This window comes from Didymosphaeria variabile (genome assembly GCF_027946475.1).
Source record: "Didymosphaeria variabile strain IMI 356815 chromosome Unknown scaffold_1, whole genome shotgun sequence".
In the NCBI taxonomy this organism is placed as follows: Eukaryota; Fungi; Ascomycota; class Dothideomycetes; order Pleosporales; family Didymosphaeriaceae; genus Didymosphaeria; species Didymosphaeria variabile.
In genome coordinates, this window is record NW_026611620.1 from 3095838 (window position 1) to 3119663 (window position 23826).

A 23826-nucleotide genomic window follows, 5' to 3' on the forward strand; every position below is an offset into this window, starting at 1 on the left:
TCTCAGACCGGTGCCATGGAATCCAACTCCATGTCCTCTAGAGTCGGATATGAGTTGGATTCCTACTCCTCATCCTCTTCGTCCTCTTCTTCGTCCTCCGCGTCATCAGCAATCTCCTCCTCAACGCCATCCGCATCCTCTTCCACCTCTGCCTCACCCGCCGGGAGGTCCTCTACTGTACCGCCCTCCTTCTCCAACCGCAAGTACTCTTCCCACTCAGGAAACATCTCCCCGTCGCCCTCGTCCCCGCTCGGCGGCTGCCCGAGCAACCGGCCAACCTTGCTCTTGCCCTCTTTCTCTAAGCTAGTCTTCCACTGCTTGACTAGCCCAGCCGTCGCGCTGGGCTTGTACGTTTGCGAGAAGAGGACAGCTTCGGCCAGCCGGTTGGTCTTGACGAGCAGATCGATGCTACCTTGTATATCGCCCACCTGCCACAGAGCGGAAAATGCTACATTGTTGGCGGTTGCCGTTTCAGCAAGGGAAGCGAGTTCGCGGAGACCGTCAGTGTCCGATGTAGCGGAGTAGACAAGCAGTAATGAACCGAAATCCTTCGCCTTCACGAAGCACTCTTGCGCCAGGGTGATATCCCAAGCGCTCAGAGCAGCGTCTCCAACTGTCTTCCACTTGTGCTCTGTATCCTGCTCGCGGGTGATGGTTACGGCCTGCTGAAGGTCTCCCAATGACAGGGCAAGATCGAAGCGGTGTTCTGGGTCTGTGGCAACCTTAAGTGCGAGCTCCTTGTAGCCTTGACCCTCGAGGAACCTCGCAATCTTGTTGTTCTGGTCCTTTGGTACTGACGGCAGAACTTCCTCAGCCGCCTCAAGATCGCCACGCAATACGAGAGTCTGGTACTCAACCACAGCAAGAGAAAGTGCGAAAGACACCACATTGACATCTTTATCGGCGATGTATATCCTCGAGTCACGGGGAAGGTATCCAAGAACGTAGTGTGGCGCATCGAAGTGTGAAATAGTGTAGGTCTGGTCACCCACAAGATAGTTCAGTCGGTTCGTACTGTTAGTGTAGATGAAGCAGTCTCCTACCCAGGTACCGGTACGGACGCTTATCTGGTCAGCAACAGACTCCTATTGTCGGGATCAATTAGATCTTACCTCTCATTGATATCGCACACAACTTCGAAAGCTGACTCTGCGCCGTCCTCATCAACCTCACCGTTCTGTACAGCCTCTAGGTAGTTCTCTCGGGAGTATCGGAGGACGTAGAAAGTGTCATCTGTTGCAAGGGTGACCAATTCGCCACTCTCCGACCAGTAAACGCTCTTCGGCTCGACCTCGATTCTGCGTACCAGAGCGCCGCTGTCCCAGTCGAAAAAGCCAATGCCACCCTGTCCTTTTACACCGAGCAACACTCCACCGCTGAGACCATCGGCAGAGAAGCCTACGTTGAGTACACTTCGCTCCTTGAAGTTGCGGAAAGTCTTGACACTAGTGGATGACTCTCGAATAGCGTAGTCCTTATCGTGCTCTTTGGAAGCCCAGACGAAATCCAATGCTGAGCCGAAGGCTTGATTTCGGAGCGCTAGTGCAGTATAGATGATGTATTCACCGTCACCGCATACAGCGACGAAGCGGCCATTCGGAGAATGAAGGAGCGATTGGGGATATATTTCGGTTGAACCAAGATCCTTGTTCGGGAGGGTGAGCCGTTCAGAGTCCTTCAAGCTTTCGTTTCCTTTAATCACAGCGGTGAGGATTTCGTTGTGTCTTGCCCAGAGTAGCTTTCCTCCAGCGTCCATGCTGACCGCTGGCTCTTCTCGGCCCATGGAGATAACCACTGCGCCGTCATCAAACCCCAGCGCCACGCCGTTTTTGCCTCTCTGGTACGCTACGCACCATGCGCGTTCCAAACCATAGTTCAACGATTGTTCTAATCTGTACGTTGATGAATGCCAGATCTTGATGGTACCGTCTTCAGATCCGGAGATAATAACTGGAAGTTCCGGGTGGTAGACCGCGAAGCTGACGTTTGAGGTATGGCCTTCCAAAGTGGCGATGAGAGCCTTCGTTGTGTAGTCCCACACCTTGACGGTTCGGTCGTCCGATGTGGTGAGGAGGTATGGCTTGTCGGATTGAGGGTAGTAATCGATGAAATTCACACCCTTGGCTTCGTGCGCCTCGAGCGTGAAGTTTGGCGTTGAGCTACCCAGCGACCATATCTTGACTGTTCTGTCCAGACACGCTGAAGCAAATGTGTTGGGATCCTTTGGGTTGATCGCAATGCCCATAACATAGTGTCCGTGGCCTTCGAATACCTGTACACCTGCAAGAGATTAGTGAGGCCAATATGCGTTGCATCAACTGACGCACATTTCCATGATTTGTCCCAATCCCACAGCTTGATTGTCATATCATCCTGCCAAGATATCAGCACTGTCCCTCACTTAGTCCAAGGTGACTACCCACGCTCGCGGTAAGGACAAAGGGTTGTGTGGGGTGCACAGCAATCGCACGAATGTAATCGGGGTGTGCTTCGAATTCCGTAACCTTCTCGGAAGTGTTGTAATTGTAGACGCGCAGCCTAAAGTCGTCCGAGCCTGCATGCGATCGTCAATACTTGCAACTTGATAATGTGTGTGCGACGCACCAGCGACTATCCAGTTCTTCCGGGCAATGAAGCGACCTGCTCGGACAGGTACATCGCAGAGCTCGAATGTCTTGACGATCGATTGCGAGACATAGGACCATATGTGAACATGTCCTGGCCCCCGTCAGTATGCGCCCAGTTCATCGTAGCACTCCGCCCATGCGTACCGCTGTATAGTGTCGTAAGAATCCATGGCTCGGTAGGGTGAAAGTCTTCGAAGGGTTTAGCAAGTATGATGAAGCTAGAGTGTGTGATTTATACCAATCCCTGCGACGTGTTAGCTTTATCTAGTCGCGCAACACATGCGAAAGCTCACCTTTGACCCTCTCAGACCGCGCAAATAGCTGCCTCTGTGTTTTCACACACGTTAGATCTGACTTCCTTAAAAATTCTGCACCTCTAAACAGCGTGCCGTACCTTGACGTCTAGACGCATTGCGAGAGCTTGTGGTGGGCTTTGAGCGGAGGGGTGGTTTTTAGAAAGACGTGGCTACTTAAAGCCCGCCGCGGCGCGAGAATCGGAGGTTTAGGACTCAGTTGGAGAATTGCGCCTTGCAAATACAAATTCGTCGCAAAACAGAGGACTGTTGGTGGATGAGAAGCTATTGACAAGTTGCGGTTCCGTTGCTTAGCCCCAGAGGACATGTGGGATCGGTGTTGCCTGCCAAGACTTCGAGGGACCAGGTGGATCCTTCCCCGAAAGGCAAGTCTCGCCTTACACCGCTCAGTCCACCATCACTTCACAGAGTTAAGAAGGGGAACTCGACCTTCGGACGGACTGCCTATAGTGAGCTCTACCAGTAGTCCGTATGTATGTATGCAGCTAATCGATCCACCTAAAGACTCGTTCACGTTCATACAGACTGACACATTCTGTCTGAGAAGCAAGCCCTCTACAACATTATCATGGTTTGGTTGCGGAGGCCGTCTTCGATTTCGTAGATTTCACAGATGTATGTCATGCGCAGAATGTTATTTGACTTTTCATTTTCATCTCTTCTCCCCACATACTTCGAAATATTTACGTGCAACATCCCCACAAGCCGCTCTGCCTACTTCATGATCCTTCTCCATGCAGATGCTACGAAATGCTCGACATCAGCTAGATCCCGCAAACGTATCCAACAATATCTCCACCTTGAAAGCAAAAGCAAATATCTAGCTTGCCAGCATAGACAGGTATCTAAGAACGGAAAAAAGTACTAGGTAAGAAAAAGATCCGAGATCTGTCAGGTAATAAAAGAGATATCAATGGTAGGTTTCTTAGTGAGAGTGTCCGAACAGTAAAATGCAAACAATATCCCTGGAGCGGGCCGGTGCCAGCTTTGACTAGCCTGGTCGGAAGGCGCGCCAGTTAGATGGTCGCCAAATAATTACACGTGGAGGGTCGAAGGGACCCTCTAATGTCGTATGGCAGGTGAAGGCGTGACCTGTCCGTTTGAATATGATACAATAGCGCGTAAACTCATTTGTGTTGGATGCGCATGGACGGGATCAGTTCCAGCCGAGCGAGTTTTCTGCCATGACGGGGGCTGAGATCTGCTGCGTTCGGATGCTGCGACCGTTGCTGCTGCTGCTGCCTCGGCTACCTCGACTACCGGGAACGGTGGGGGTCAATCGTCCATTACGAGCGCCTGACATCCAGTTGCCGCCACCTACAGAGCCGTAGGTGTAGCGGCTTGTGCTGGGTACAGAGCTGGATCGACGATGGGCCGCTTTCTTGTTCCTGTATCGACGTGCAACGAAGAACATGGCAGCACCATAGGCAACAGCTGCGAGAACAGCACCAGTGGCAATACCAGCGCTCGTGGGGTTTATCTTGCGACTGCCGGTGGTGTCACCAGGGAGGGCACCACCGTGGCCGCTGTCATCGGTCGCACCTGGAGACGCGTTGTTCTGATCCGTGTTAGGGCTGCTAGCGCCTTCTGGAAGCTTGCCATAAGCTAGAGGCCAGGTGGGGTCCACGAGAGACGTCAACTGGTTGACGGTGTCGCGGGGCTGACCAACGTCGTCTACATTGTGGTAGAAGAGTGACGCGGGCTGTCCAAGCTGGACCTCCAGAGTGGTGTTCTTGTCCTTGGGGATCATGAAAACAGCGAGGGTAGTGACCCAGCCCTTGTATTGGGTGGTGTCGGCAGCTCTGAGACCGTAGTTGATGACATCATCTTCCTTAACACCAACGGCTTGCGCAATAGCTTGCCTCAAGTAGGTGAAGATCTGATTACTGCCGCCACTTGATGCCACGAAGTTGTAGTTCAGACCATAATCAAAAGCGATTTGACCCAAGAACATGTTTTGGGGCACTTCGGAAGGCATGCCATTGGGAGGCTGGATCCAAGGTGCAACACCGCTCGGCATTGCGCTCTGTGAAGCAGTGCTGAGAGTAGAGGGTTCAAAGACGATACTGGAAGGCACCACCAAGGTGGTGGCGTCGTCGGTGGCGGTTGGCACAATGGAATTTGGCGGTGGCGTCTTCGAGGGAGGCGGAGTCATAACAGGAGCGCTACTCTGGGTGGCAGAGCTACTGATCGATGTGGTCTCCGGCAACTGCGAGGCAGACGTATTGGTGGATGCTTGTGGAGCACTCGTCGGGCTCGTTGTCTTGATCTCCGAGGTAGGGATGGTAGGCTCGCTCGACGGCAATGGGCTGCTCGTTACAGCTGTAGAGCCAGTGCCTGAGGAGACGGAGGTGGTGACACCCGTTTCGGCAGGAGCCGAAGACGTAGTCACCTCCGTTCCCGTGGGCAGTGGTGTAGAAGTCTCAGCCCCAGTTCCGCTTACTGATCCCGAAGGAGTGATGCCGGAAGTAGTGGCAACACCCGTTGGAGTAGACGTAGGCACATCTGTAGATCCCGAAAGAGATGTCTCGGATGTCGGGATCGAAATGATGGTGTCCGTGGTCGCGGAGGGCAAAGACGTCGGGACACCAGTGCCAGTCGGGAGAACGGAAGTGTCAGTTGGGAGGAGGGACGTCTCTGTTGGAAGCAAAGAAGAGAGAAAACCAGTGCCAGTCGGGAGGAGGGACGTCTCCGTTGGGAGCAAAGACGATATGATACCAGTGCCAGTCGGGAGGATAGACGTATCGGTGGGGAGCGAGAGTACGCTAGACACGTCCGAAATGATGCTGGAGATCACACTAGAGACGTCTGGTAGTGAAAGAGTCTCGCTGGGTAGGAGGGTAGGCTCCGAGGTGGGCATGACAGTGGCAGTAGGAGCAGTGGGGCCAACCGTTGAGTCAGAGACTCCAAAAGCAGTGGTAGGTAGTACACCATTTGAAGTCGGTTCCGTAGGGTTGAGGACCGAGGTAACATCAGATACGACCGATGAGAGAACAGACGTGACGTCAGACACCACCGAGGAGAGGAGCGAGGAAACACCGGGAAGGAGTTCTGTCTCGCTGGGGGTCTCTGAAGTAGGAATGGCGCCAACACTGCTGATTGTGGGTGTCGCAGCCGTGCTGATATCACCCGTGCCAAATGCAGTGGTGATTCCAACAACGATTCCACTAGTGGGCAATGACAGCGGAATATCAGAGGTGAAGCTGATGTCGCTAGAAGGGAGAGCAACGCTGCTGGGTACCCCGCCAACAGAGCCAGTGGGCTCAGGTGCAGAGGCAGAGGCAGAAGGAGCCGTTCCAGTCGCGAGGGGGCTCTCGTCCACGCTTGATTGCGAAGTGATCGGCAGAATTCCGGTAGCAGAAGCAAGCTCGCCAGTAAGGCTCGACAGGATACTCGACAGCATGTTGTCGGAAGGTGAAGAACCAGTGGGCACAGGCGAATCACCAGTGAGGCTAGTCAAGCCCCCTGTTGGCAGAACGCCGGTCGGCAGAGGCGACTCGCCTGTGAGATCAGGCGTGGTAGCACTCTCCGATGGCAAGATACTAGTGGGCAAAATACCGGTCGGCAAAACGCCAGTTGGGCCAAAGGTACCATCCAAACTGGTTGGCACAGTGGGCGACTGGGTCGGCTGTGGCTCCGAAGATGGGATCCCACCAGTCGAGCCTGGAATGATGAACGGCCCCAGAATCGTAGTCGGTGTAGCTGAGTTAGGCTCTTGCGAGATAGGCGATGCGCTTGGTGAAACGACAGTCCCGGGAGTACCGCCAGTAGAGCCTGCAGCTGAAGACTGAACGGGAGTATCAGAAGACACGGCAGACGAAGGCTGGACCGGAGAAGAAGGAACTCCTCCAGTCGAAGCGACAGACTCAACAGGGGTAGAGGTTACGATTGATGAGGAAACTCCATCTGCCGAGCCAAGGCTGGATTGAACAGGCGCGCTGTCAGAAGTGGTGGGCAGAACCACCGAGGACGGAATACCACCAGTAGAGGCAACGCTAGATTGGACAGGCTCGTTCGCAATAGGAGTTGCCGAGGTCGTCGTAGGCTCAAGGACAGACGATGGGATACCACCGGTTGAAGCAACGCTGGACTGAACAGGCTCGCTTGAAACATTCTCCGAGGAAGATGTAGGCTGGAGAACGGAGGATGGAATGCCACCTGTCGAGGCAACGACCTCCGTTGCAGAAGTCGTGGGTGTCACAACTGAAGAGGGATCGCCGCCAACAGATTCAACAAAGGGAGGGATTACTTTGCTAGAGCTCGATGGTACCACTTCGCTCGAGCTTGAAGGTTCGATCGGCCTAGGCGCAGTTGTCGTGGGAAGTACAGGAGACGCAGGTACTCCATCGGTAGAGCCGACAGGAGTAGCAGGTTCCTGCACAGTGGTCTCGATGGAACTCGGTGTAGGCGAGGGAGTTGGCGTGAGAACGGGTACTGAGAACCCTCCAGTGGAGCCAACGCTCGATACTGGCGGCACTGATTCTTCTGACGAAGTAGAAGATGATGTGGGCAGAACAGGATCGGCAGGTACGGGTTGGGTCGAGCCAACTTCGGTGTTCGATGATTGTTGCGAGGGTATCTCCACGGAGGGCGTGGTAGAAGCTGGTTCCGATGCAGAATCCCCGGGGCTAGTGATTGGTGAAGGCGAGACTACGACGGTCTCAGTGCTTTCTGGAGATGAAGGGCGCAGATGCCATAGCGATTCGAATATGTCTGATACGTCCCGTGATTGCGACTGGTCGGGACTGGGTGTTGAACTAGGCGGCAAAACCAAATCGGACGTTGATTCTGATGATGCTGCCGGTTCGGTCGTGTTCGCAAACTGTCGCTTGACATGGCGCGGGAAGTAGTACCGTGGGCGCATGTTTGTCTGTTGTGGATCTGCTGGCAGAGCGTCCGCCGTGGCCACCATCGGACCAGCCATGCTGGAAACGAGCAGCGCCAGGGCCCATGTTGTGGTAGATCGTGGCATATTTACAATTATCTTCAATCACTAAGGCTTAATATGTATTGTATCCTTAGGATATCTAAGTTCCGAAACCGAGTCTAGTCATGTCAGACGAGCTTCAACAATGCATCGTAGTACATACTGTAGGACGCTATTCAAACGAGTGGACTTGACGAATCAAGGGTAAAAAATGTAATGAGTGGACCTGCGCGCGGGTTAGGTGACTGCGCCGTTGCTGCAGCAATACGCCTGGAGAGACTCACTAAGCTGGCAGTGCAGCTAGAATGACGACGATGCCCTGAACAGCGCAGATGCCGGGTCGACGCGAGTAAAACAATCGTCGAGTCGGCCTATGCCGTCATGTTTGGACGAGCGATTCCTAGTTTCGCGAGGGCAACTGCCAGTGCCACGGCAGTGGACTATAGCGTCGTCTCAACAAGGGGATGGCAGACGTCGGGCTGTCAATGAGCAACAAGGACTTGGGCGCAGCAATTCCTTGGCGAGATCAACGTGGCTTGGTCTGGGTATCGTCGGACACAAAGAACAGTGGGCTTCGCGCGTTTGTTCCTGATGGACGGGCTGCGTGCCTGTTGCGAAGCGTCCGGGAGAAGGCTGTATGGAAGCAATTTGCGGTGAAGGAGCGGCGGCGGAGTGCTGGATGGCTGAAGCACGAAGGAGGTCGAATTGCAGCGCGAGGGACGAAGAGAGCGTGAGCCCGAGGGCAGTCGTAAGCAGCGGTTCGTAAGGAGGGAGAGGCGAGGGGCGGGAGAGGGACGGGAGAGTGCGACGGCGGAAGAGGCGCACACAGCACGGCGACGAGTGCTGTAGTGCAGGCCGGTCGAGGATTGTCGAGAGGTGAGGAGAGGGTGGTGGGTCGGCAAGGCGGTGGTAAGGAAGGGAGAGGAGAGTGAGACTAGCACAACGGCGAGCAGCGCGCCCAGGCCTCGCGGACAGAGTTTCGCCAAATGAGCTTGAGCAGGGGGCCACCAGAACAGCGAGTCGCTAGCAGCGGTGCCTTGCGGAGTCGTGCTCCAAACGGGCACCCTAGGCTCGGCCACGCCCTCAGAGCGGGAAATTCGGGGCGCCGCTTTTCGATAGCGCAAAAATAGAGAGCGGGCGGCGCTTCGCCTTCAGAAGACACAACACAGAACAGAGATGCCGCCAGTGCTGCCTTCGCTATCACAGGAGTCACGGCGGCGGGCAGGCAGCGGACACATGGCCTTGTATGGGCGGGCGCCCGTCCTGTGCTCGGTGCGGGTGCAGGTGATTTCCACCTGGTCGCAGTGTGCGCCGCCAGCGTGTTTCGCGGGAGCAGGCTGTGTCCAAACACCCACGCAAAACCACGCAAGGATCCCCTGCGTGCTTCAATATCGCCGGCAGCGCACCTGCAGCGCGAGCCTCGACGCCGCAACTCTCAGCAGTGCCTCTGCCGCACGCCAGGCCTGCCTGCTCGCTGCCGGTTTGCGTGCTCGCCGTGGTGAGCGTCTCCCGTCGAGCTCCACGTCTGCAGGTGCCAGATGCCGCTAGCTCCGCATCGTGAGGCCGGTCGCCCCTGCTTCATTTCGGGAAAGCGCCACTGCCCCCTCGTGCTCCCACCAACCCGCCCTCCGTCGCTCGCCGCGACGGCTGCTTGCCATCCGCCATCCACGATGCACCTCCATCTATCTTTTGATTGACCTGCGTCCTTCAGCCGCCGCGCAATTCGTGCGCCTGCTGCACGCTTCTCCCCGCCTGACATGTTGATATCGACATGCAGCCAGCCCATGCCTCGCCCAATCTGCAGCTGCGACCTGTGCCCGCATGCGACCAACGCGCTGCTAACAACGCCGTCTACTGGCAGCCTCAACTCGGGAGCCTTCGATATATCGATTTCTGTCATGCTCACGCCCACCAACTCGCGCGTTTATACTCTATTGCTTTGCATCCTAGCTTGCGGGAGAGCGACGGACACCACGACTACCGATGATCTGAAACCAGCCTTTGCCGTACTGAGCCCTCTTTTGCCTGTGCGACCACGAACGCCCGTTTGAGCCCACCTTGTGGCAGCTACTTTGGCCAGGTGCTGGTGGTTTGTTGTGTACTTGTGGCAGCTGAGCTCCACCTCTTTCATTTCCTGTCCTGACTACACTCAACGCCGGTTCCGTTTCACCATCTATTCTCCCATCCGCGTCCTCTCGTTTCGTTGCCGGCTTTCGATGGCAGGGCGAGAACGAAACCATAAGAGGTTACACAGGCCGAACCTAAGACCCCGCGGGCCTGACCGTCTCTTCCCTTCGACAAATGCTCGTTTCAGGTTCGTCTTGCTGCCCATCTGCGCCACGTCCGATCTTCGTCGTCACGTTAGTCTGGTCGACTACCTTCACTCAAGCACGACTGGAATTCAAGTTTCATGAAGTTGAATCTAAGTTTGATGACTATACTCGAGAACCAAAGAACAACGACGGTACACTATGAATCGGCTAGCCACATTGACGTCTGTTGACGCAGGTATCATTATCTCCGGTTTCATGATTCATCGAAATACACTCCCCATCTCGGTCGACAGAACGCTTTCGATCCTCCTGAAATTATGTTCATGAGTCAGCCAATTTATAACATGGGCGAGGCATCTATTGCACGTGGGTTTTGTCATTCCAAGGTTTGAGCGTTCGCAACGCGTCGGCTCCCCATCCAATGTTTGCAGTTAGCGTGTACCGGTCACCAGAACCGCCAGACGGTACCAGTACCAACATGGGTTTGCTCGCGGCAAGTCGGTGTTCGACAACTCCGTGGTCCAGCAGTATGTTCTCAGCATGACACAGCGACAACAGGCATCGCTACCTATGACGAGTAAACGTATAATACGAAACCACCACGGACAACTTTATGGTGGTTCCTATAACTCATTCCCGGGCACGTCTACACCAGCTGTTCGCCCATCTTTTTCTACTGCCATCTCTCTTTGCGACTGAGCTCAGCATGGCATGTCGTCTGTTCTTGAAACAAAATGCTTATAGCGCATGAACGTTTCGAAACATGACAATCCATCATACGCTGTCACCATGCTACCGAGCGGCATTTGACATCTTATACCTGGTTTCGAGACCATATGTCCTTTCTGTTCAAAGCATATATCAGCCTTGGCTATGAGTACCTCCCCCGCATCCCTATCTATACCCATCAGCCCTATATTCACCGTTTGGTTTCGCCCAGACGCAGACGCATGAACAGCGGCGCACTGTTGAGCCGTTAGCGATCAACAGCCGCATAAACTCGTCCTCGTCGATATCCACTTTAAAGGTTCATGCCGCTTCAGCAGTTCGCCGCCTTCCAGTATATATTATGGTATGATCCTCGCATGAATAAGGGGTTGTGGGGTGAAGCTTGCGCGTTCAGACGATCAGGTCCATCCTTACGAACTATCCAAATCGCCTCACCGTCTACTCTTACGATCATCAAGATTCACACATAGTTGATCCTTTCCTGGCCCTGTGCAAAAGCGGCAATCGCACTCAAGCCAGCGAGACTACCCGATACATTCTGCTTTCTCCCACGTGGGTCACATTGCGATCCATGGATTACAAGAGCGCACGTGAGCGCATTAGCCACACATCCTCAACCTTGTCAAATCCATCAATTGCCGCCGACCACAAGGCAACATTGCCGAAATGAGCATGCAAGGACGTGTAAGAAAATGGCAACACGCGACCCACTGTACAAGTACTGCTAGAGCCCCGATGTGCTTTTCCGAGCCCAACAAGAGACTAGCCCATATTGCATCACCATTTTTGCAGTCCCTGCCCTACAGTACACAACACCACATCATGCAACATGCACTGCCAGTATTCCCACCTCTACAAAAGCCAGTAATCCAGCGTCCGCGCCAGCGATACCCATTGCGGCTGGCGCGTGTATATTTAGTGGCATTCGCAGCATAGCCGCGACGGCGCGCCTGCAGGCCCCGCGCGCCCCATGCGAACCACGCGGTTTCTGCCTTAGCATCCCGAGCTCAACCACGGGAGAGCATCCGACTATGAGCGATGACGTGAGCAGCCAAATGTCAATTACCACGCGCGCATGGGACTGCAGTGTTAGCGTGGAAACCCAGCGCATTCTCTGTCTCTCTCATCTCGAGAAAATGAGAACGTTCATCTTGGATAAACAGCGCATAAGATCTTCAATGTTGGTGGTTGGGTTGAACTCTGGATGGGCCTAGCTCACAAGGCTACGCCTCAGATTCCAATATTACGCTTCCCCATCGAGAGACCCCTATCTGCATTCGTCCATCGAGTATTGAAAGCTCTCACGCATTGGGAAGCGTTGTTTCGCGCTGTGCCTCTTCCACCAACAGCCCTACTCACGAGGGAGATAGTCTGCGAATCTCGGATCTTGTCGAACCCAGTGCTGCTTTTCGCCGGGCCGGGGGGTGTCTAGGCGATAAGCGGTATGGTACATGTGCAGGCGGTGGTGTAGAATGCCATGGCGATGAGGTGAGACGGTTGCGCATGTAGGTGCCGGTGAGCGGCATTATGAGGAGGATTGATGCAGGTTCTTACGCAGGACGTACATGCGTGGAAGTACTTCGCTTGCAGGTGCAGACTAAGGAACAATATTGGATTAGGGATGTGAGTGGGGGGGTGTGGACGTCGCTGTCCGATTGTATGTTGGTGTAGTAGACTGTACGATTACACGTCCAGCAGCGTGCGTGTATCTTTAAATGGGTGCAGTACAAATGCGATTCAAAGCAGACATACGCAGGTGCAGTGATTAGCAGTCTCATATCCGTGTACTGTTGGTTGGGATGCATCACACGATATGTTCTGTGGACAAGGCAATCACAAGTCACGTGACGACTACAGCTACGCATCTGGCTATATACCTTAGCTGCCTACAAGAATGATACTGTTTCGATTGAGGCTTCCATCAGTGTGCTAGTGACTTGAAATATAGTGTACTCAGGTGTTGATCCAGGCGTAGTCTCCCCTCGAAACTCTCTCTCCCTTTACAAAGACTTCGAATTACGCGTTGGACTGCAGAAAGCTCATATTCAACTGTGGCGAGAACAACCTATCTTATAGAGACATCACGATCACGTCTACTGTGTTTCCTTATCTTGATGCTCTCACTGCGAATTCAAGGATGTCTGTGGTGATACATAGTACGAGCTGGAGTACACTTTGAAGTCATTATGTACTCCGCGTTGTGCGAGCAAGGTTTGTTATATTTGTCTCTGTGAAGATGGAACCCTTGATTTTCGCGGAAGAGCTCAGGGGCAGATTTCCGAAGTTCACATATTTGTGGAACCGTGTCTTGTCCATAACGGTCAGGCCTCAACGCATTTCTTACGACAATTCTTAGATTAATGATTCAGGAAGAAGCTAGTGTAATGTTCCAGGGCAGGATTGTTCTGTAGAAGTCACTTCTAGCTTGGTATAATTTGCAAACTATCTTTGAAGTGGCACACTCTTCGGCCATGATAGTTCACCTTCAGGCTGGAACAAAGATAAAGTACCCGAGTCTTTGAGTAAGTTTCTAGAGGTATGTTACTGCTTGATGGGCGATTTTTCGGAACACATGTACTCTTAGCGGAAAAGATCCGAAATTCTGCTTGTGTAAACCAAGGAGTTCTTAATTGCCCTCTCTTCCTACTTATGTGCTTCTTTCCCTCCATTGCTGCATTTACGGTTTGTAGAACACTGTACGTCTTATATGACCGCTGTCCCGCGAATCGAGAATCTGCAGCACACGCATAGGCTTGGTTACCTATAACAATGTTCCGAACGAACGTGTTGGCCAGAACGTCCTCGATGACGGACGAACACTCGAGGAAGCTATAGAAATGTTCTTTCCCTGTCTCATCCATCAAGTCATTTCAAAAACACGTCGCATGCACCAAGCACCGACGACCCAGGTTTCTACTTCAATCCAAGCCAACTGAAGACTTTCTCGCTAAATATTTCTCTTCGACTAGAAATTCCCGTATCCTAGCTTTATAATTAAACTTCGCATCGTTCCACTCCTATTACCTAGGTACCACTCCCACCCCCAAGCGCCAACATTACTCCGCTCCAACCCCTTTATCGATAGCGATAAGCTACCCTAATCATCTTAAGTCCCGATCATCCAACCCTTGCTTGCTATCGGTACTCCGTGGTTTGAAACGTCGGACTTCGCAGCCCTCCTAATGCAGGACAGAGTAAGCGAAACACCCGAACACGTGAGAGGGAAAGAAACAAGGTTTCTCCTGATCGGGGTTGATAACCAGGTTCGTGAACAGAGTATGAGGAATGATCCGAGGTTGTGGGAATGTGGAGCGAAATGGGAATGGTGGAGTAGGGTGTTGAGAGTCGCGAAGCAATGCAAGTGTTTCTGGTCCACGTCTACATATTACCGAATTAGCACAGAAAGAGGACGTCGGGCCCTCAAAAGCAAAAGGTAAAAAGTACAAGGTGCTCGGCATCTAGGTATTTCGACGGTGCATCTTGTCTGAGCCGAACATCTAGCACCAATCCTAGAAAAAGAGACTTTAGAAAGGTTCAGAAAACATGCAAGTTGGTTGCATCTTCATAGGTTTCAAGGATTCCTTCACCATGTCTAGATCGACTCGTCCCTAAGCGTCGCTATTCACCTGTGTTCTTTTTCCCAGATTTCCCCGACTTTTGGGCAAGACCTTCAAACCTTGCTAAACCCTCAATGCACATCCACCCCCACACCTCCTTCCATATTCGAGCTCCTCCCAGCACTCGGCGTGTTCGGCCTACTCTTCTCAATCCCAAAGAACGCAATGTTTTCCCTCAGCGCCACATACTCACTATCTGCATAGCCCAGCGCATCATGAATCTGCGTGCTATGCAACCCCTTTATCCTCTTAATCTCGCTCGCCGAGTAATTCACCACTGCACGCCCGATTTCAAAAGGAGCAGGGTCGTGCAACTCGAACAGCGGCGGCGTGATGATTGAGGACGAGGACATCGAGTGGGTGAGAGCGGGATGCGTATAAGGCGCGTGACCAGAGTTGAGGACGGGGTGGGCTGCTGTCCGCGAGGGGACGGGAGCGATGGGTGCGGTGGTTTTGGGTGTGACTTTAGGGCTGGCGGCTGGAAGGCGCTTCACGACAACGATGCGGACGGCTTCTTGTTGGGCGAAGTGGCCGTCTACGTCGACGATGCCGACGGGGAGGAGGCCGGCTTTGTCGGAGAGCGCTTTCCATGCGCCGTTGTCGATATATATCGTTCCGTGGGGAGCGAGGCCGTGCAAGATCCAAAAGTAGCGGTCGCGGATGGGATGGGCGATGGGGAGGAAGCGGGTGTGGAGGGGGACATGTTCGGTGTCGAGCTGTGGGGATGGTGATCGCGCAGGCGTAGCTTGGGTCGGAGAAGAGACGTCATGGGTAGAATTGTGCAGGTTGAGGTTGGCCGTTTGCGAAAGCGGTATGCCATCGTCTTGGAAGTTCGTCATGCTGTTGCGACTCGATATGCGTGTTGGCCTCTGTGCTTCGGCATGCTTGATTATTGCCACGATGTTCCCAGGTTTACTTGACTTGGTGATGATAGTTGTAACGCCCGCACTCGTGGCTAACCGTGCTGCAACAATCTTTGTGCTCATGCCTCCCGTCCCTAACGATGAGCCGGCACTGCTGACGTCCACTTCTAGGTCTGCGATATCCTCGACCACTTCTATAGGCTTCGCGCTCGGATTCTTGCGCGGATTTGTATCGTACAGACAATCGACGTCTGTCATTAGGAAGAGATAGTCGGCTTGCACCATGCCAGCTGTGATGGCGCTCAACGTATCGTTGTCGCCAAATTTGATTTCCGTAACTGCCAGCGTGTCGTTTTCATTCACAATCGGTATGACGCCCATGTGTAGCAGCTCAAAGAAAGTGTTCTGCGCATTCTGGTATTGTGTCCGATCCGCGATGTCGTTTCGCGTAAGCAGTATTTGTGCAATTGGTTGCCGCATGTGCCCAAAAAGCTGATCCCAGAGGCTCATGAGCCTGCTTTGGCCAATAGCAGCGAGCGCCTGCACTTGTGGGAGGTGCTTCGGTCGTCTATCGAGGTCCATTCTGCGGAGGCCAACGCCAATGGCGCCCGAGGAGACGAGGACCACACGGTGGCCAGCTTTATGGAGTTTTACGGCGGTCTCGACGATCACACTGAGGATGGATAGTAACGGCTCATGTGTCTTCTCGTCGACAATCGACGAGGTGCCTGTGTCGCATTGGTAAGTTATTCTAAGCTCTGTGAATGTGGGGTAGAGTGTACAGGAAGTTTACCGAGTTTGATGACGATAGTGAGTTGTCCCGGATGCTTCTTCATGTGGAATGCCATGCTGAGCCTCTCTTCTCCACGCGGGGTCCCAGGTGTATAAGTATGCGCGGTATATGGGCGTGTTAATCGCGCTTCTTTGTTGGCTGCTATGACTGCATGAGGGCAATAAATGGCTTCCCCACCGCCTGTGCGCGCGCCCAATCAGAACTGCCGATCATCGCCGCATACCATCTTTTTGCGGGAAAGCAGCGCCCTTTGCCCGTCGTAACATTCACGCCCTATAGGCTTTCCGTCACGCACAGCTCTCTCCGACGGCAGACCGGCACAGCATCCCAGACATGTCGAAGCAAGAAGATGCGCCGGATGGTGTACCCAATTCTGCGAGCGCGAAACCGTCCCCGAGGCCAGAGGCGCCCAAACTCGACCCTGTATACTACACATGGAGCAGCACCTTTTCTATTCTGATGGGTCGCTATGTGACCGGCAACCGCGATGTTCCCCTGGAGCGCAAATACTTTGAGGAGATGGATGCGACAAAAGCAGAATCGTACTGCAAGCGCTGCGAAACCAGCCGCGACTACCTCCTACAATACTCGCCCATCGTAAAGTTTATGAAGGACGAGGTGGCAAAGCTGGGCGGCGATCTCAATGGGCAAAATATACATTGCAGGATGTGCACGGCGGAGCAGAGCGGAGGTTTCCACGTCGACCATGGCATTATGCTGTGTGCGAACAAGTTTCGGAATCGCGGACACCAGGAGGATACAATGGCGCATGAGATGGTACACGCATGGGATCATCTGAAGTTTAAGGTTGAGGACAACAATCTGAGACATCAGGCATGCTTGGAGGTACGTAAAATCATGTATTTCACCATGTTCTTCCCTCTGGCTCTCTAATACCTCTTGTCTCCTGCCCATGGGATATGGGATACAAAGCCCAGGAAAATCAACAGCATTATGTGTTCCCATTCGCGAAACCTGCCCATCAGACCAGACTACGCATGGGAAAATTAGTGCTACACAATCTTTATCTCCTGCAATGCCCTCTTCCCTTTGAAGTATCCAACACTGATCTTCTCCAGATCCGCGCCTCCACCCTCTCTGGTGAATGCCGCTTCACCCGCGAATTCTTCACTAAGAACCAATGGCGCATAACAGAACAATTGCAAAATTGCGTGCGGCGCCGCGCAACGTTGTCTATGATGGCCCGCCCCGGCGTAAAAGACGACGTCCACGCCGCTAAAATCGTGAACGAGGTGTGGGATAGCTGTTTCAACGATACGAGACCTTTCGACGAGATATACCGGTAATTGTTCAGGGCCAGAATACGTGCATACGTGAACATCTGTAAAATAGGAAGAACAGTGGGTCTTGATTATGTGCATAGCGACGGCGTTGGTATACCATCTGGACTTGTAATCCTCACTCTCGGATCTGAACACTCTATAAAAATAGCAAGGTACTAAAAAAAACTTGAGTTGAGCGAAGTTCACTTGTCGTGGAGCATGCGTTTATCAGATTTAATTTGTGCAGGAAGCTTAGTAGGCTCTCCCGAAGCACGAACACTAATTAACCTCCGCTAAGACGCCCTCTCAGCGCGAATTTGAGTATATGATTGACCGTTCCAAGGAAGAATCGCAATCCAGCATCGCATTCCTAGCTCTCCACACGATCCATCTTACAGCTGTAGTCATGACGACATCAATACTCACTCACCAAAGCATCACCAAAGTACCTGAATGTTGACAACCGCGAAGCTAATCCGTTCGAGTGCCCCTTCTGACACCAAATTACCATGTCGGACGCACCCAAAACAGTGATTTGTGATATTACACCCACCCTGACAACCTTCTCCATCCCCTTCAACCGCTTTGCGCCCCTCGGCTACCGCAAATTCGTCGCAGTCGGCAATCGCGCAACAGCCATTCACCTCTCCTCGGGAAGAATTCTCCTCCTAAATCCTGTCCCCCTTTCCCCCTCCGTTCGAGAAAAGCTGGACGAACTAGGCGGCGTACACTACATCGCTGCCGATCTCGGACACCACATCTCTGTTTATGACTATACGAAAGTGTGGCCAGATGCTAAGACCATCGGGGTGCCAGGGTTAGAGAAGAAGAGGAGGGATGTGAGGTGGGACTTCATCTACGGAGGAGAGGGGGAATTGGGGAAGAGGCCGGAGGAGGTGTTTGGCTGGGAGGGCGATGTGGAAAGTGTGTTGTTTTGGGGATTTATCACAAGGGCTTCGGCGTGGATGCATAAATCGAGCGGGACGCTGATAGTGTCTGATTTGCTGATGAACTTACCGGCTACGGAGGTATCTCCCCCTTCCTGGCATCGTAAGGTGCAGTATACTGATCCCAGAGCAGCAATACACCCCTTCCTCTGCAGATCAGGGCATTCTGTCTCAAGCATTTTCCACGAGAGCACGCCCGGGTTCTCTCTGGTTCAAGCGGCTTATGTATTATATTGCGAGTGTGGATTATGTGCAGATGCGGAGCGATGTTAAGAGAGTCGCGGAGTGGGATTTTGAGAGGATCATCCCGTGCCATGGAGATGTAATTGGGAATAAGGGGAACGAGGTTTGGATCGAGACGCATCGGTGGTTTTTGGAAGGGAGGGTGAAACCAACTCTATTCAGGAAGGTGATTCACGAGCCGTTTTTGAAGGCTGTGAGGTGGTCCTTCTTGACCTAGGACTAGCTCGGGGCTGAGAATTGACAGTCCAAAGAACTTCACGAGCTGCAAGCTATCAAGAGGACAAGCTCACTAAGCGACCGTGGAAGCATTTGCCAATCATCGCATCGATGACATCGTCATACTTTGTGAACTCTGGCACATTGGTACCTGGAGGAGTCCTCTTCATATTGACACCAACCACAAGCGGTATGGTTCCAAGCGATTTCGCGGGGACCGATGTTTTCTCCGTTCACCTTGCACGATTCTTTAGCCTCGTACTGAAAACGAAATTCCACTGACGCGTTGTCGCGTCAACTTACCGTGTAGATTCGCCAGCGCAGTGTGTCGACCAAGATCGGCGTCACATGCTCTGGTCGCATACTTACCAGCTGGCCGACAATGAAATGGTCCAATAGTTGCGGCCAAGGGTGTCTCCAACAATAACTGCCTGCTCGGCTTGTTGACCACAACTATCGCAGCCTTGTTTCGGGGCAGCGAATACATGTGAGACGCCAGCGAGCGTAGTCGCCACCTCGATACCCTGACTGTGGAAGCTCTTGCCAGGCTCGAAGTTGATAGAAAACAAGAGGATCAGGGCACTGTTTGAAGTCATCCTAGATGTTTGATCAGTCCGAGCATGTCTGACGAATGTCAGTTAACTTATCGATACCGCTCAGCCTGATCGTCAATGTACTTTTTATAGAGGTCCTGATCATAGAAAAGTCTTTCTCTGCGGTGGGTTGCTGGGCATGGTTGGTGAGGGCCCTGGCCGATGCTTAAAAGGTAAGTGGAGCTGGCGGTACGTGCTGGAAGAACTCTAATTCCTCAACGATCCATTTCCTCAGGAGGCTTACCAATGTTGTGGGAAATTATTTCAAGGTTGGACCAAACAAAACTCATCGAAGCTCGTGCGTGCATTGTCTGCAGCATCGTTTATGTCTGTGAAGTTATAGCTGAACACTTCCGTGCCCTTGGCAGTGTTGGAGCTCTAAAACTCGCCCTTCGCTCCACCAGGTCTCACGAAAGGGTATAGAGGTTTATCAACACCGGCTGGGTTACCATTGAATCACTTTTCTGGAGACTGCTCATTGATTTTCTGCCAAATGGTGAACAGTCGCTAATTTGGCTATGGCATCAAGATCAGTCAGATCAATTCGGTCGTATTTGATGCGTTTTGTTACCAATAGTGGAACCAGAACATTGAGTCGAAAGCATCTACAGCCACTCGACACATACGTCCACCCAGACGAGACCACCTGAGAAATTGTGGTACATGTCATGGGGAACGTCTAACGAGCCGGGAAGTCCCTGAGTATCACGACCAGCTCCAGGAAGCTCGAGGTCATGGGGTGTGATTTGAGGATTCCCTTGACTGCATATATATGTCATACTTCTTGCAGTCCGGTTGTACGAGCTTATCGAGCGTACATCGACTAGCGTCCATCCGTAGCTCATCGAGGTACATTTCAAGTTGGTCCGGCTTGATTTATTCGAACGCTCACTGCCTTGCCCTTTTCTAAAGTATCGGATGGATTCCACGGGCGTCTGGTCGTCTGGTCGCGGTTACAGAATTGCTCGGGGTCTTTAGACTACCGCATGTCAATCAAGTCCCAGTCATCCTCCTCCAATGTTCCAGTAACATTATTGAAAACGCACGTAAGTGCCACTTCTGAAGTCATTATCTGGAGGGAGGCGAAGCATGTCCAATTTCTGTGAAGACATTGGGAGCCTTGTAATCGTACATGAAGGACATATTGACGCCGTGATCAATGCTACTAGGAAATTTCACTGAGCTGTCACGAGGTCTGTGGTAGCCCCAATACTGCAGTAGAAAAAAGAGTACGGCAGATTTATCTTCCAATAATCTTCGAACATCTTTACGGTCTTGAAATATCGTATATATGCAGGAACAGTGTTTGCTACAGACAGCTCAGGTTAAGCAAAGGCTAAATTACCCGCGACATTTGCGAATGCTCACCTCGAACATGGCTAGACAAGGTCTATGCCACGTAGGGAAAGTAGTCGTTGCATGTGCGCAGTATTTGAAGTCATTCCCAATACCCATACTCTTACCTTCAATTTTATTTTAAAATAGCATATGCTGTCGAGGACAATTTGTCCAGAGGAGCGTCAACACCAACCTGGAAGTTGATAGTATCCTTTGAAATCATTTTTGCTAGTCTCTTTGAGGGCTTTCAGCGCGATTACAAACAGATTGAAGACTATCAAATGAGGTTTGATCAGCACATCGATGTCCAAAAGCGGCTGAACGCCCGAAATATCCTTCAACCCGACTACGAGGCCTCACTTGTGCTTTGCACGAAGGTCTTGAATCTTCTGGCGGACGCTGTCATCCAAGACGTTGAGTTTCGAAGCGATTGCCGTTCGATCTGTGCAAAGAAAGGGGAGCTGATCATTGAGAGGTGGAAAGCGGTGGACTCTATGCTATTAGACGGCCACTTCGTGAGAGCCCGTTGCCGTACGTAGGCAGGGTTCACGAAGTTACAAGCCACGGGCCCTTCTTCCACTGGCTGCGCAGACATTTTGGAAAACCGATACACCGGCATAAGCGAGTCTAGCTTCGCAGTGCGCGCAAGCTACGTTTTTGGCTAGCTAAGTATGAGTTGGTGTGTGAGGTTGGTTCAGTAGCAGGTTAGCAGGAGCATGCTGAAGAGCTCAGCCCAGAGAGACTATATTCTGCAGGAGCTACTGTAGCATAAATGTCGACGTTAACATAAGCGAGTCGTGTTACGGTCGGTAGTGTACACGACGGTACTAAGCTGCCCCGTAGGATTGAGCGAATGCGGACTTACGACACTTGCATGCTGTGGAAAAGTCGGAAACTCATTGAATGGTGAAGAACACCTGGAAGGCTATAGCCCTTGAACAAGGTGGGTTCTTCAGCTGCTTTAGTATCACTACCCCTATTCTTTTCGGCTTTCTCAGAAGCTTGCTGACAAGTTCGAAAGTCAATGGTGGATTGTGCATGTGTTTGGCATCCGGAGTCTGCTACGTGTCCGCCGTATGGTTAGGCATCTTGACCAGCCAGTTCTCCCAGAATCTTATTCCTTCGAGTCCCTGTTCCCGAGATAAAGCGCCCGCTTCTTCAGCCATCTCGAGCTCTTCGGTAGCCACTCCGACGCTCCAACCAAATCGTTCCGCGGTTTCCTGTGCGGTAACTCCTCTTCCGAATGCCTGTACATCCCATGAAACATCTGTAACCGACTCGTTGTGTAGCTCTTTGAGCCATGCGAGGAGACTTGCGATGGTCTTCTCGTCTGTTCGGTCGCGGCCTTGCACCACGAGAAGTCCACTCTTAAATTGTCGAAGGCGGACGGGTAGCTTAAGTTTATCCCACAACCTCGCCGCCTTCTCGAAGTCGGCTGGACTCACCAGTTCTACGCCGCCTCTGGCACGGTTGAACACAGCCCATAGATCGACTAGTGTCACGATGCCGCCTTCTCGCCGTAATATGCCGCGCGTGTCATCCGTCAGCCATTCCGCGAGGTTTCTGGACAGCTCTGAGACGTAGAGTGATTCCGAACCTGATCCTGATCCAAGCATATCTTTCGTTGTTACGAGCCCTAAAGCAGAAGCAGATTGCGATGCCAGGGCGTTCGCATCAGAACTTCCATTACCGCCTAGATTTGCTTGAGAGGAGAACTGTTCAGCAAGCGCAATGATCTCTTTAGCGGACGTCATCAAAGCCTCAAGGTCCTCGAAAGCGCCTCCAATAACAGCTTCGTTGTTCCGCTTCTGCTCAAGACCTCTTCGTTCTAGACCCGCTATTCCGACGACTTTGTTACGTGCGAGATCGACTACTGGAGCATCTGCATTGCTTGAGTAGGCGTCATCGAACGAGCCTAATGCTGGGCGCGGTTTTGGGATCGGTGGTGCGCTTTGAAGGAGCCATTTCCGCTGCACGAGCGCGTTCTTCAGACGCTCATGGAATATCTTGTCGCCGCCACCACGAAACGAGAACTTGATGGATTGAATAGCCTCATCTTTCAGAGGACCACGAAGAGAGGGACCTGGAGACTCGGCTCGCCCAATTTCATGAGGCACATCCAGCCTTTTGTCTATTGCGGATCCGATTGGGCCTCCACACATTTCACAAGATTTCAATGAAGGGTGATTCTGGAAGGTACAGCGTGGGCACGGAAGCGCGCCAGAACCCGAGAAAGTAAGACTTCCACTGTTAGGAGCCGAAATGTTCAGAGCTCCGTCGTTGTAGCTAGGGGGTGGACCTATTGTTTGCCGGTTCGACATCGCAGATATCGCAGCCTTGACCACATGCACCAGTGGAGGCTTTATGCCACATGCAAGACATGGTGGCAATGGTGTTCGAGCGTTCGCGGTAGCAGGATCGAAGTTCGACGGAACTGGGTTCGAGAAGGAGCATATTGGGCAGACCCATGTTGCGCTGACAGGTGTTGCAGCTGCAGATGCAGGACTCCCTCGTCTCTCCGACGTGGTGCCTGCATGACTTGTGGCGCCTGGAGCCCTCGAAAGTTGCTTAGATGGCTTAGGGTAGAGTGTGATCTTGGGAGATGATTTGAGAAAGCCAGCCTAAGACTAGTGAGTTATGCGCGCACATGTCTGCTGAGTTAGATGTACATAGCTTACATAGAACTCGTGTCGCTCTACATCTTTCAGATAGATGGCTACGGAGTTTTGTCGTGGCTCGTTGTGATCTACATAGCATGCACGATGCGAAGTCAAGTACGCCTGCCCATTCTGATATTGCGGGATCTTGTATTTGCTATGCCGTTGCGGTCAATATAGTATGGAGCAAGCAGGCATGCGGGCAATCACGTACCCCTCATACAAGCCAACAGCATCCTGTACAAATAAGAGTGTCTCTTCCGGCAGCAAAGATGGGCGCAATGCCGTCGTAAGGTCGAGCTGATGCAGAAACATTCAGTCTATGCATTGGGAAAGTGGCGCTTGAAGCTACGAACACAGATGAGCTTCGAGGCACGAAGCGCGGCATGCGACCTCCTTCACTGAT

General features: G+C 52.5%; 5 protein-coding genes across 5 annotated transcripts; 1 reads left to right on the plus strand and 4 right to left on the minus strand.

Moving 5' to 3' along the window:
• Window positions 1–62: 62 nt before the first annotated feature.
• SEC27 (Coatomer subunit beta') lies at window positions 63–3039 on the minus strand (the record flags this gene model as incomplete). Its single annotated transcript, XM_056209803.1, has 9 exons — window positions 63–1062; window positions 1113–2280; window positions 2328–2373; window positions 2424–2554; window positions 2605–2718; window positions 2772–2816; window positions 2866–2871; window positions 2921–2954; window positions 3022–3039. 9 exons carry the CDS (start codon window positions 3037–3039, stop codon window positions 63–65), a joined length of 2562 nt encoding a protein of 853 aa, XP_056076625.1.
• Window positions 3040–4097: 1058 nt separating this feature from the next.
• N0V89_000986 (uncharacterized protein) lies at window positions 4098–7865 on the minus strand (the record flags this gene model as incomplete). Its single annotated transcript, XM_056209804.1, has 2 exons — window positions 4098–7822; window positions 7859–7865. 2 exons carry the CDS (start codon window positions 7863–7865, stop codon window positions 4098–4100), a joined length of 3732 nt encoding a protein of 1243 aa, XP_056076626.1.
• A 6693-nt stretch (window positions 7866–14558) lies between these two features.
• On the minus strand, window positions 14559–16186 carry PRO1 (Glutamate 5-kinase; the record flags this gene model as incomplete). Its single annotated transcript, XM_056209805.1, has 2 exons — window positions 14559–16078; window positions 16144–16186. 2 exons carry the CDS (start codon window positions 16184–16186, stop codon window positions 14559–14561), a joined length of 1563 nt encoding a protein of 520 aa, XP_056076627.1.
• A 290-nt stretch (window positions 16187–16476) lies between these two features.
• ATP23 (Mitochondrial inner membrane protease atp23) lies at window positions 16477–17450 on the plus strand (the record flags this gene model as incomplete). The annotated part of the gene is made up of 2 exons (XM_056209806.1): window positions 16477–16989; window positions 17223–17450. The coding sequence occupies 2 exons, from the start codon at window positions 16477–16479 to the stop codon at window positions 17448–17450; spliced, it is 741 nt and encodes a 246-aa protein (XP_056076628.1).
• Window positions 17451–21824: 4374 nt separating this feature from the next.
• On the minus strand, window positions 21825–23735 carry VPS36 (Vacuolar protein-sorting-associated protein 36; the record flags this gene model as incomplete). The annotated part of the gene is made up of 3 exons (XM_056209807.1): window positions 21825–23384; window positions 23442–23577; window positions 23635–23735. The coding sequence occupies 3 exons, from the start codon at window positions 23733–23735 to the stop codon at window positions 21825–21827; spliced, it is 1797 nt and encodes a 598-aa protein (XP_056076629.1).
• Window positions 23736–23826: the final 91 nt, after the last annotated feature.